General features: G+C 43.0%; 1 protein-coding gene across 10 annotated transcripts in view; it reads left to right on the top strand.

Moving 5' to 3' along the window:
- PRDM10 (PR/SET domain 10) overlaps positions 1–13047 on the top strand; it is a 47338-nt gene that overhangs the window by 30609 nt on the left and 3682 nt on the right. For all 10 annotated transcript variants that reach the window (XM_055819239.1, XM_055819246.1, XM_055819244.1 and 7 more), the window contains 10 exons: positions 1492–1839; positions 3633–3788; positions 4834–5013; positions 5832–5942; positions 7018–7218; positions 7804–7947; positions 9068–9238; positions 10520–10660; positions 11319–11487; positions 12102–12214. In XM_055819239.1, coding sequence (XP_055675214.1) covers positions 1492–1839; positions 3633–3788; positions 4834–5013; positions 5832–5942; positions 7018–7218; positions 7804–7947; positions 9068–9238; positions 10520–10660; positions 11319–11487; positions 12102–12214 — 1734 coding nt within the window. The remainder of the gene's footprint in view (positions 1–1491; positions 1840–3632; positions 3789–4833; positions 5014–5831; positions 5943–7017; positions 7219–7803; positions 7948–9067; positions 9239–10519; positions 10661–11318; positions 11488–12101; positions 12215–13047) is intronic.

The following is a 13047-nucleotide window of genomic DNA, read 5'->3' as shown; positions in this document are numbered from 1 at the left end:
CGTTTTCAGAAGCCTTGAACGCATCTTGTGGAGAAGTATGTAATATTGAACGTGTGTAAGCGTAGGTGCCAGCAGTGTTCTAGCGCTATTTCTCTCACTACTATGATGTAGATCCTGTCTGTAACATCTGAAAAGAGAAGACCACAATAAACGACAGTGTACAGGTCTTATTTTGGAGGAGAGTAAACACTCCTTAGACTTCTTGCAGAGAAATAGCAATATTGCAGTGTACTTTGAGTACAGTATGAGTGATGTGTGTAGTGGGAGTTCACACATGCAGGGACATGACTGACTTCCAGCTTTGCAGCTATACTACATCGAAGTTCTCATCCAGTATTGAAATGCAGGTGCAGGGCTTGTTACCTGTTTCTACAGGCATCGTGTCCAACAGCATTTGTTCCTCCAGCAGACAGTGCTGGTATCGGGACTCGGAGGGCTCTACATCGTTTATCTGAAGGCGGGAAAGGGAAGAGGCAATAACTGTGAAATGTTTTGGTGTGTGCTTTCCCCTCAGTCTACCTTTTATGTAACAAGAGCTAGGGGCTGAGCACAATTGTGCGCAGTAGGAGCGAAGGAAAACAGGGAAGAGCAGCCCAGTATGTTAAATTTTAAAAATAATATTTGCACAACATGTGTTATGCTCAACTCACAATATTCTTAAAGTTTCTTGCAATACCAGGAAAAGCAATTGGAAGTTTGACTGTGTATAATCAACTGCCCTCTGAGTGGACAACAGAATCTGAGTTCCTCCTGATTTAGCACCAGTGTGTGTCTGTCATCTTTATTTTCAGGCTCTTGCACATGATATATGCTACATGGCAAAGAGAGGCAAATTGCTCACAAGTTCTTACCTGTTGCTTCTAAACCTGCCATTCTGCCCCTGCTGTAATGTTTCGAAACTATTCTTCTTTTTGATAATAACGAAAAGGCTTAAGCCAGCATCTCTTGAATGTATGTTCTACCAGAAGTTTGCAGGCAAAATGCTAAACCACTGCTGCACATCTCTGTGGTGATTTTTGGTGCAGAGGCTGATTTTGTAAAGGGCTGTGGAATTTCATAAAGCCCTGCTCCTGAGTGAAAGACAGGGTGCTAGCTCGCCATTCCTTTGTAAGGTGGCTGAACTTGTGACCTGATCCCCAACAATCAGCTGGAATTGCAGCTTTTCTCAGGCCCAGGGCTGTACTTCAGAGAGGACTTAGTTTTATTTTACAGAAAAATGCCATACCAAAGACAAAAGTTAGCTAAATTGGCAGAAAGCAGGGACTGGAGAGGAAACTCCTCTACTGCGTTCTCCTAACTCAGTCTGTAACTGCAGGTACGTCCCTTAACTTCTGCCTCCCCTTCTGGAATATGGAGGCAGCATCTATAATGCACGAGCATTTTTTGAAGTTTAAGTTCACCAATCATCTGGTATATTTAATCTTGAAAATATTTGGGTGTGCAGTCTGTACTTAATAATATAAGCTAATGGTTTTTTCAATTCTTTTTCAGAATGCAGCTCTTCAGCACCTGTTCATAAGGAAATCCTTTCGTCCATTCAAATGCCTCCAGTGTGGGAAGGCCTTCCGTGAAAAGGACAAACTGGATCAGCACTTGCGGTTTCATGGACGGGAAGGGAACTGCCCTTTGACTTGTGACATCTGCAACAAGGGCTTCATCAACAGCAGCGCCCTTGAGACCCACATGAAGTTCCACATGGACCAGAAAACTTACTCCTGCATTTTCTGTCCCGAGTCTTTTGACCGCTTGGATCTGCTTAAAGACCATGTGGCCATCCATGTCAGTGATGGCTATTTCACCTGCCCTACCTGCAAAAAACGCTTTCCAGATTTTATCCAGGTGAGATGCTGTACTGATTTGAAGCACTGCCTTTTGGGTCTCTCGCAAGCACTCTGTTTACAAATTTTTCAGTACTGCCCTTGTGTAATGCTGCATGTCAGTTCATTCTCACAAGATAAAGGGGTCCAATGTCAGTCAAATTAAAAAGGAAGAGTGACCAAGCACTGCTAGATGTTGTCTTATGCCACTGAAGTGCTCTTTCCACTTAAATCATCAGATGTGTTACTTCAGTCTGGCCTTAAGTACTGTACTGTGGGAGGGTGTTCCCTCACTCCCCCAAAAATGCCTAAAACAGAGATTCAAACTGCTTTGGGTTGGTACAGATCCATGGCACAAAAAGGAATTGTCTTTTGCTGTGTGCAATTTGTACTTGAATACACCTTGTCCTTTGTCACTAAAACTCTGAATAAGAAAAAAAATTGGGTTTACATCTTTAGTCCCTTGACTGTTTTTGTCAGGATAATTCATTTGAACACCTTGTAGAAATGCCAGAACAGATCAGGATGCTCTGTTGCTTGACTTTCCCCCTGGGCTTCAGCTGGGTACTTCATTCTCCTTCTCCCTGCACATTGCTAAGGAGAGGTTGCACCAGAGTAGAGAGTAATGTAACTACTTTGTGCAGCATGCAGAGCCGTTGGAGAAGATTAATAGAACTTAAGCATTGTATTTTGATGTTCAGTAAGAAAAACCTGAGACATACCGTGCAGAAATTCTGTGTCCTTCATAGGGCCAAAGAGGTTGATACATCTTGCTGAGCTGCCTGACCTAAATTGAAAAGTCAAGTAATAGGAACTGATAGACTATCCAATAGGCTAAAGAGGAAAGGATGGGGAAAAGTGATTTACTAATATAAATCCTGGCAACAAACCTTTATCTTCTGTAAGTGTTGAACAAGGAAGAATGTTGAGGATTCAGAAATTTCCTGTGAAACTGATAAAGTCAGAAGATGATCCCATGGCTTTTTTCCAGCTATTCAGCTCTATTTTGTAATTCAGAGATGACTTTTTTCATTTGGTGCTATGTGAATAATTAAGTCTAGTCACCATAGATTGCTGCCTGTTTAAATACTTTTATGTGGAACAGATTAAGGTAGCACGTTCTTCTGTGTATGATCAGTACTAGAAGATAAAGGTAAAGATTTAATTAGAGATCCATTTCTTCAGTAGTGCTTAGATTTCAACTGTCAAACCTCATTAGTTATTTTATTGGTGGGGGGGTGGGGGGGGGTGGGGGGAGCGGAACCCTCACTAGAACTTTGCAGAGGTCAAGGATAGTCCCAAAGTATGCAAAAGTAATTGCCATGCAGTAATGGCATGCAAATGCTTTTCTGTCTAAGACTTTTTTTTTTTCCTGCCAATTGTAATTGCAAGCTCATTCTTTCTGATTGAAAAGAATTAGTCCATGCATTTTAGATTTCTTACAAACGATTTAAAGATAATGAACCTCTGATGAACGTGTGAACTCAAGGATGATTCAGTAAAACTGGTACATCGTGGACTTTTGCTGCCCGTTAAGTGCCCAACTGTGCAATAGCTGACGCCTTCAAGAGTCAGTCCTGAGGAAATGAAATCGTCCATCCAGATGCATAATAAAGATGTTATAGTTGTACAGAAACTATTGCCAAGATATCAACTGTTCTGGTAAAATACTTTGTAAACCAAAGCAGATTAAAGAACTCCTAGAACCTTTTTCCATTCTTTCTCTTTCCTTTTTGCTAAGAGTTTCCTAGAGTGTTCTGCCACACACTCCTCTCTTTTGAATAAATTCCATTTTTCTATGATCTGCAATTCTAGGTCAAGAAACACGTACGCAGTTTCCATTCAGAGAAGATTTACCAGTGTACAGAATGTGACAAGGCTTTCTGTCGTCCTGACAAGCTACGACTCCATATGTTGCGACACTCGGACCGCAAAGACTTCCTGTGCTCCACGTGTGGCAAGCAGTTCAAGGTAAGAAGACTCTTGGCCAGATTGTTCCTGATACAGGTGGAGAACACCATTCTTTACCCTCCTTCAAGTAGATAGGCTCAAGTTCTCAACGGTGGAAGAAACTAATGCGCAGCTTTGCAGGCAAGTCTAGCATGTGTACGTGTGCTGTGTTGTGTGTAACAACATTCATTTCTGGTGAACAGGGGGCGAGATCCACTCCAGCATGCTCTGTTGTAACAGGGTGTCTCATCTGTCAGATCTTACTTCTAATAATTTAATAGCAAAGAGAGTTTCTGTCTGCTCATTAGAACTGGGTCGTTATACGGCTCAGTTGCCAGGTGCTTGGGTTGCATTGCCTCTATCAGTTTAGTTAAGAAAACTTCCTGTTGGTATCAGTGGATTAATAATATTCCTGGGTGAATATTATTAATCCACTGATTAATACTGATTAATGCCACTGTGTCCATGGCATCCATCTTGTCAGCACATGACATCCAGATGCCTTTCCAGATCCCACCAGAACAGATGGAGCAGATTGTGAGCCAGGTAAACCATGGTGGCAGCAGGCTGCTCCTTGTCACGGATACTGAGGGACTGGGTACTTTTGGGTGAAGAAGCACATTCAAAGACAGCGTGTGTCCAGAGAGGCTGGATTGCATGCGGGCAGTAGGTTCTGTACTGTTGTAGGACATGAAGTGGTCCTTGGTCAAGAGTGTGATTTGATGCAAGTTTCCAGCCATACAGAGCTGAGCACTAATATTTTAGATAAAATCAAAGAAAAGCCAGAGCAGAGGGGTTTGTTCTTACGGATGCTGCTGAATTAGCATTAGTCTGGCTCCTGCTTTTGTGGCTGAGCAACCTCAGCTTGGTTTGAAGGATAGACCTAAGCCTGAAGGGTTCCTGCTGAACCATCTAACCCTGAGCATGCAACTGTATCTCACGGCAGCACTGGAGAGGAAAAGCTGTCGAGAGATCTGAACAACTTGCGCTGTGGCTCTCCCTTGTAACAGGTAGTATGGCAGTTAAGTGGTGCTGATATTTTTCTCCCCGATTGCTCCTTCCCTAGAGGAAAGACAAACTGCGAGAGCACATGCAGAGGATGCACAATCCAGAGAGGGAGGCCAAGAAAGCTGATCGAATCAGCCGCTCAAAAACGTTCAAGCCTCGGATAGCTTCCACTGACTATGAAAGCTTCATGTTCAAGTGCCGACTCTGTATGATGGGTTTCCGCCGCAGGGGGATGTTGGTGAGTGTCTGTGCTCCAGCTTCTCTTACAACTTCTGTACTCAATTTTGGTAAATAGTTAAGGAGTGAAGATGGAATTCCAATGGTCAGAACACAAGGATGCTGTGGAACTGAGTGGGTTTATAGCTGAGTTGAGATGGTACATTTTTTCTTTTCTTTTTTTTTTTTTTTAAAAAAAAAAAAAACCTGGGTGTCTTACCTCTTCAGCAAACATGCACCTTGGCATGTTTAATTGCCTCTGTATGTCTGGTTGTCCCTACCATATTTCAACATTAAGTAATGCTGATTGATGTGTAATGCATTTAACAGAACATGAGATTAATGTATTGCCTGGTTCAGCCTTACAGCCTCAGTGTTCCCGATTTTCCTAATTTGTTTCTTCCCCTTCTTGAGGGGCCTCTCCTGGCCATGCCCTGTAAGTGCTGCTGTATAAAAGGGTGTTGGGCGGCAAGAGATCTTATTTGCAAATAATTTGTGAAGGTTGTGATCTCAGCTCACAAAGGCCTCCCCAAGCAGAAGCTCTTTATGTTACCTTGCTCTCAGCTGTAAGAGAATTCTGGAAAGCTATTTTACCCTTTCCCACCTTGTTTGGATTAGAGAAACTGTAAATGAGATATAACAAGATCGTGTTTACCTTCAGCAGCAGGCTGCGAATGCACAATAACCCTTGCAGCAGCAAATGCTTCCGGTGCTGCTGGCTAGCATCATTACAGTTTTGGTTTGGCTGTTATCCATGACTAGGAGAAGCAGCAATTGCTTTGGCTTCCAGCTATAATATGCTGTCTTGTTCTTTGGTGGTTTTTTTTTTTTTCTCCTAAGGTGAATCATTTATCAAAGAGACATCCAGACATGAAAATAGAAGAGGTGCCAGAGCTCACATTGCCCATCATCAAACCCAACAGAGATTACTTCTGTCAGTACTGTGATAAGGTATGGAAGAAAGTCACCGCTTGGAGGGTAGCTCAGTCCTAGACCTGTGTGCAGCTAATTTGTCTCTGCATAGAAACATCTGGCAGGGTTTGTAGCTCTTTTTTTTTTTTTTGAGGTGCTTGCCAGCAATGTTCCTGCAATACTGTCCAAAAAAATCGAAGATGAAATGCACATAAGGCAGCTGAACACTAATTGAAAACTGCGGTTCTCCTTTTCTGCTGTCATTGGAGTTGGAAAACTTAAACACTGTGGTCCAGCAAGCAGTCACTCACCCTTAGTCCTGTATTGCTTTTTGCAACCCAGGCCTCAGTATCCTAGCTGCCTGTAATTCCTCAACACTAATTTCTTCTGGTTTGTGTCACGTCTAAAAGTTAGAGTCTCTATCCCCTTTTATTTTAAGCTGCTTACTTAGTCGCATGCCAGTAATTCCCAGTGTTCAGTGGAGCCTGAAGCTTCCTCTGCATTGCTTCTGGGTTCCTGTTCTTATTCCCTGGCCTTTGCTGTTTATGCATGTGGGCCTTTATTTACCAGGGAGTGTATTTTGACTGTCCTTATCCTCAGTACATCCCTCTATGATGCCCCCTTCCTTTTGTTTAAAGGGGAAAAAAAATCGGTGGTTTTAATTTGTGTTACAGAATATTAATTTTTTAATGTGCCTAAAAAGAATTTTAAAATATGTTGACCACTGAAGGCTGTTAAAATGGTTTGCTTTGTGTGAGAGTGGAGGCACCAACCCTTATGACATGATGATCAGTGGCTTCTCTGACATTTGACCTTCAAGTATCAGGCAAAAAGGCTTTTCCTCTTACCTTCCTATCCTGCTTTGATATTTTGTTGTGGCATACAACATGTTCTCAAATGGCTTCTGTATGCTACACGAGGAGTTGCTTTTACAGGCTGATTAAACACTGGAAGCTGTATGTATATTCATGCGTTACACTGTAATTGTGTGGGGATTTAACTAAGTGTATTGTCTAAAGCAAAGTGCAGACCTTCCAGGTAAAGATAACTGGTAGCTGTTTTCTGTGCAGACATCAGGATTACACAGTTTTCATTGAAAGTCTTTACCCTGCAGGTGTACAAGAGTGCCAGTAAACGCAAAGCACACATCCTGAAGAACCATCCTGGTGCTGAGCTACCTCCAAGTATCCGGAAGCTGCGCCCTGCAGGCCCGGGAGAGCCAGATCCCATGCTGAGCACCCACACCCAGCTGACAGGCACCATAGCCACCCCTCCGGTCTGCTGTCCTCACTGTTCCAAGCAGTACAGCAGTAAGGTACAGGGCTTGTTTCATAACCGCAAAAGGCAGCCTCTCCCTGGTGATGCTCTTCCACTGCGGTCTGTCATCTGTTGGTCTGCAAGCAGAGCTCTTTTATTCTGAGTCAGATGCTGGTTTCTTGCTGCATGCTGACAATAGAGGTGCAGCCTGCTTTTTTTATGGCAAAAAGATTCCCCAGATAGAGAGCATGAGTTTGAAAGAAGAAATTAAAACATTATCAGAGTGCAGTCACAAACAGAAAGGCTTGGGAACTGCTCATTAACAGTTGTGAGGGAGAGGAGTAGGGAAACAAAATGCAGAAAAGGTGATCTCTGGAAAAGGTCCCCAAAATATTTGGTTGTGCTGGGAAGAAAAGCTTATGGGCTGTGCTGTTCGGGGCAACATTTTGGTATTGGAGAGCTCTAGTCAGCAGCAACTTCATGATTCTTGTTTTCCTCTTGTTGACAGAGCATCCCATAGTGTGAATCTTAATGCTGCCTTACTGAGGGAAACCGAAAAGCTGCAGTCCCCAGGGCTGTTTGATTTCAGTTGGCCCAGAGCGGAGTTACTGACCATCTAACGCCTTTCTGCATCTCTCTGTAGACGAAGATGGTACAACACATTCGCAAGAAGCACCCGGAGTTTGCTCAGCTCCCTAACACAATACACGCTCCGCTGGCAACAGCTGTCATCAGTTCCACTCCTGCCGTTCTCACCACCGACAGCACTACCGGAGAGACTGTTGTGGTAAGGACTGGGGACACGGTAGGTCAGGCCACCTGAGGGAACCAAACAGAACAGAAGCCCTTTGGTATAGTAGCCTTAGTGTTTATTTGGCAGATGTAGTTTTAAAGCGTGTGTTAGAACATTATTTGAGATCACTTCCATTATTGAGTCTGTGTATTAGTTTTGCTCTGCCAGGAATTATGTATTTATTTCTGGAGCTCTAAGGATAAGTCTCTTTTTCTGTACTCCATTCCCTTCATTCAGACCCGTATGCTACTGACTCCACATGTGCCTTTCACACGTGCCTAATTATCTCAGGAATAAACATCTCCTGGATTTTTGGGAGTGTTCTGAGGTGCCTTGCAGTTCTTGGGATCAAGAAGGACGTGTTTTAACAGTGGCTGGGGACTGGGTCAAACTAACCTTCGGACAGTTCAGTAGCAAGTGATATGAACCTCCAGTGGATGATCTCTCCACTGTTAGTACATCAGCCGCTACAGAAGCAAAAGCTGAGACAAGAAAATCAGTTTTGTGTCCTTTAGCAGTGCTGGAATGAATGCTGCACAGTTTTAAAAATCCTGTTGACCACAGTTTAAACCTTCCTATTTCAAGACTGTAACTGGGTAAAAGACTGTTTTGCTCGAAAATGGGCAGGTTCAACCAGGATGCTGTTGGCTTCATAAACCTTATTAGTTAGGTGCTAAATGTCTTCACAGACTTTAGAAATACAGTTGTCAAAAAAGTATCATCCTGGCAGGTGAGGAGGAAAGGCAGAATACGTCAGAGAAGCACCTGCTGACTTGGAAACAAAGTCAGCTCTACAAATGCAGGATCTTTGCTCCCTAACAGAATACTGTTAGGTCAGAAGACTAAAATAATTTTTTTTATTATGGTATGTTAAGTTAGCCCTTAATGGTTCTGATTAGCGTTTAGACCGAAGAGAGCGATTCTAGTGGATGATCCTGGGTGATTGCTTATGTCCCCATTTTCTGTACACATTAAGCTCTTGTAAATAATGACTAGGCCCAATGGTGTAAGCGTAGATTCAGTGTGATGAAAGAACGACAGCCCTGCAAAAGTATTCAATCCAGTAGACAATATGTGATGATGGTTCTGTATCTCTCTCTCTCTACCTGCTCAGACAACAGATTTACTGACACAGGCAATGACAGAGATATCCCAGACCCTCACAACAGACTATCGAACTCCCCAGGGAGACTACCAGCGAATCCAGTACATCCCTGTGTCTCAGTCCGCCACAGGCTTGCAGCAGCCTCAGCACATACAGCTGCAGGTTGTTCAAGTGGCCCAGGTGAGTAGCCTGCTGGGGGGATGGGATGTGCTTTTGACCACCTCCATATCAAGCCTCTGCTTCCCTGGGGCAGTAGCGCACGGAAGTTTCTTAAGGAGCAGTTATAAGAAGCGGTGCAGACTTTTTGCAGATAAACTGATTGATAATGCAAAAGGTTACCATTGTAAGCATTGTGTACTGGGCCTAAATAGTCCTGCCAGTCTTGGTCAGCTTGCTGGAGACATACTGATGCAGTCTTAACTTAGTTCTACCCATCTAGGCACCCTTGCCTGAGTCTGCTCTAGGAAGGTTTTCCAGCAACTGAAAAAGTGGGTCAGTGGGTGATCTGCTTTTGCAATGGAAGACTAATTTGTACTTCCTTGTTCTCAGTGAGCCAGAGCCAAAATTTGGAAGTATGTAAACACTTGCTTTTTCCTTTCATATCATCTATTAGAATAGTCATTCTCTATGATGCTCAACAGCCTCCTAAAAATAGAGTGTAACTAGAGTAACTGAGCTGAGGAAAATAACTCAGGCAGCTGTAAGAAACTGCCATAGCCTTCAAATCTATTATCCACTGGGTGAGACTGAAACTACCATGTGTCTGTATTTGAATCAGAAATTCCGTGTTCTCTTTGGCCCGTCATTACAAATCAGGTTATGAACGTGGCTAATAAAGGGCTGAACAGCGGCCCCAGTTAATATCGAATGCGGCTGTTCTAGTGATACAAGAGCATGAGTACCAGTTCCTGCAGCTAAAACGAATTTTATCAAGATCTGAGACTTGCAATTAGATTACTCCAATTGGAACCATTAGCAGGTGGCTCAAAAAGCTCTGCGTCAGATCAAGTGCTCAGTTTTACAGATTAAAGGCTTTTTTGAGCAATGCCATACTACAGGACTGGATAGGCAGCTCTCAAGTATGTATACATTTTATAGAAAGATACTTACAAACAAGGATAGTCCAGTGGCTGACGCTACTCCTGGTTTTCAGACCCTTTGATTTGAGTCCAGCTGCTGCCACAGACACCTTGTATGACCTTCAGCAAGTCCTTTCCACTTGGTATCACTGAGATGTAACCATCTTGGGGCCGTTACGTTTATTAAGTGTACTTCTTTGTCTTCGAGGAGCGCAGAAGTTAAATGCAGGCTTGAACAGGAGTGTTCCATGGTCTCACTTAGGCTGATACCTCACTGTTCCAGACCTTGCATTGCAGAAAAGGTTTACGTGACTGCTTCTGCAAAGAATTTGAAGTATAAATCTCTGCTTTGATTTATTTTAATTTTTCTTGACTTTTCCAGGCTACCTCACCTCACCAGTCCCAGCACTCCACAGTGGATGTTGGGCAGCTTCATGACCCCCAGACATACACCCAACATGCTATCCAGGTGCAGCACATCCAGGTCACAGAGCAATCGCCAGTGGCTCAGTCATCAACGCAGGTATTTCACTCTCCTCTCACAGGAAACGTTTTCCCTACCAGGCTGCTCAGCTTGCCTATTACATTTGCTGGTGCAAATGTAGTGGTGCAATAGTCTATGTCATTTAAAGGACCATACATGAAATGACTCTCACATGAACATATCTGAGATCATTGTGTAGGTCCTAGAGGTTCCTAGGATGTTTAGGAGTCTTTTGCTGTGTTTTTGTCTGGGTTTTTTGTGTGGTTTTTTTGTTTTGTTTTTTCCTAACAGCGTATACAAGGTAAATGGCTGGGAACAGAAAAATCTGCAGCTTAAATAAAATTAGCCAGTTTAAGGAATGCCAGCTTCCATTTATATCTTTCAATATTTGAGTTCAGCTCTTCATGCTGTTGTGAGCATTTAGCCTCTCATCTCAGCTCTCTGCCACAGACTCGCTATGTAACCTTTGGCAAGCGATGTCTCTATTTCAGTTTCCTGATTTCTGCTCTGAAGCCAATTGGGGAAAAAGGAGGAGAGCTTTGCAGTTCTTGTGCTAGATATGCTGTAGAACCCACCCTTGTGTTTTCCCATAATAAGAAGTATATGTCTGTAGCAGTACAGACATGCTTAGTACGCTGAGAATGGTTATACCTTTCTCTTCTTCTTCTTTTTTTTTTTTTTTTTTTTTTTTGCCTAGGTTGGGGGTCAGCCTTTGAGTCCCTCCTCACAACAATCTCAGCAGGAACTCAGCCCCTCACAGATACAGACAACCACATCGACACCAAACCAAGCCCTCCAGCAGCAGCAAGGATCTTCGGTCCAGCACACTTATCTTCCCAGCACATGGAACTCATTTCGGAGCTACTGTAAGTGTCACTGGAGCTCTCACTAGTAGTCTGACTGGTGTGTGGGACTAGTATGTGCTCCGTTTCTCCAGCTACCGAATGGGGTAGTGTTGTCAGAGCTCATTAAACTTTGTGATTAACATCCATAGAGATCTAAGAATATAGTTTCAGACAAAGAAAATAGTTGCACTAGGTTTTCTGCTGTAGGGCCATAATGATCTGATACGTGGTTTGGGCAGGTAGACTGGGCTCCTTTATTCCAAGGAACTTGCATTCAGCAAGAATCCATGTGTTTGATGCAGCTTGTTCAAATTTGGGTGGATGCTTGAAAGAAGTGTACAGATGAGGGTGACGTGAAATGACTTCTCATGTCTGTGTGGCTCTGGATGATAGCTCTGTGATTTCTTGGGTGAGAACAGGATATGTTGTCTAGGCATGAATTGCCACATATGCATCTGATGTTAGCTGGCATAACTCTGTTGAGGCCTGAATTTTAGGAGGCTTTACAATACCGGAATTCCTATTCAACAGCCACAGTTTCAGGCTTGAAATCATACTGATAGAAGACTGTCTTTCAAGGTGGCCTTTGAGATTGACTGAAGACCTTGATTATGCAATTTTCATTTTTTTTTTAGCATCTGAGATTCAGATGATGACCATTCCCCAAGGCCAGTACGTGATCACAGAGACCGCTGTAGGTACACCAGTCACCACTGTCAACACAGGACAAGTGAAAGCAGTTACTCAGGTAAGGAAAACAATCATTGCCTTTAGGGTTTGTTTGGGGTTTTTTTTTCATCCAGAATAATGTATTGGGTTTAAAGTTTTCAGTTTGGAGGTTAAAGGAATGCCGAAATAATGGCTGGGGCACAGAGTTAAAGAATAACAGTGTACCTAAAGAGCTCCAGACTGTATAGTCCGAAAGGGCACTGGCTTTCCGTAACAGTGGTAGCGAGTCCCGTGCTGGGCAGAATCTGTAGGCAGAACAGCGAAGAAATTACGTGATGTGTTGAGTCATAAGCTAAGGAGAAAAGTGCTACTAGTCAAACCTAGTCATGTCGTAAACTTCAGGTTACAAAAGGCAAGAAATAATCTCTAGAGCTTCAAGGAAAAGATGGTTTTGTTTAGTATTTTTTCTGAAAGAGCATGATATTCTGTTATGTGGTGACAGTAAATAGTTTTCTGCATCTAGCTATTTACAAGGCCCACGCTGTCTGGCCCTCGTATGTATGAATCCTTGAAGTTTAAAAGTGTTTGCTTAATCACATTTGCAGGACAAAGTATGATGTAGTGGTACCGATTAGTCTCAAAAATACTTATGACTAAGCTGTGTCCATTACACCAAATTTCAGAACAGCTTCTGGAAACATTTTGATAGCTTGCTTTTATCTGTAGGATTACTAAATAGGAAGAGTTACTGCTATTTGACTTGGTAAGCAAGCTGGCACGAGAAGGCAGGCCACTGTACTATGTTGGTATTGGACACTGGAAACGCAGCTTCTGCTAGAACACATGGAAAATAGAAAAAACTTTGCGAATAGTTGTATTAAAAATTGCTATTTTAATTTGTAGTGATGGCTT

This window comes from Falco peregrinus, chromosome 15, assembly GCF_023634155.1.
Source record: "Falco peregrinus isolate bFalPer1 chromosome 15, bFalPer1.pri, whole genome shotgun sequence".
Classification (NCBI taxonomy): Eukaryota; Metazoa; Chordata; class Aves; order Falconiformes; family Falconidae; genus Falco; species Falco peregrinus.
This window is presented reverse-complemented; position numbering and strand designations above follow the sequence as displayed.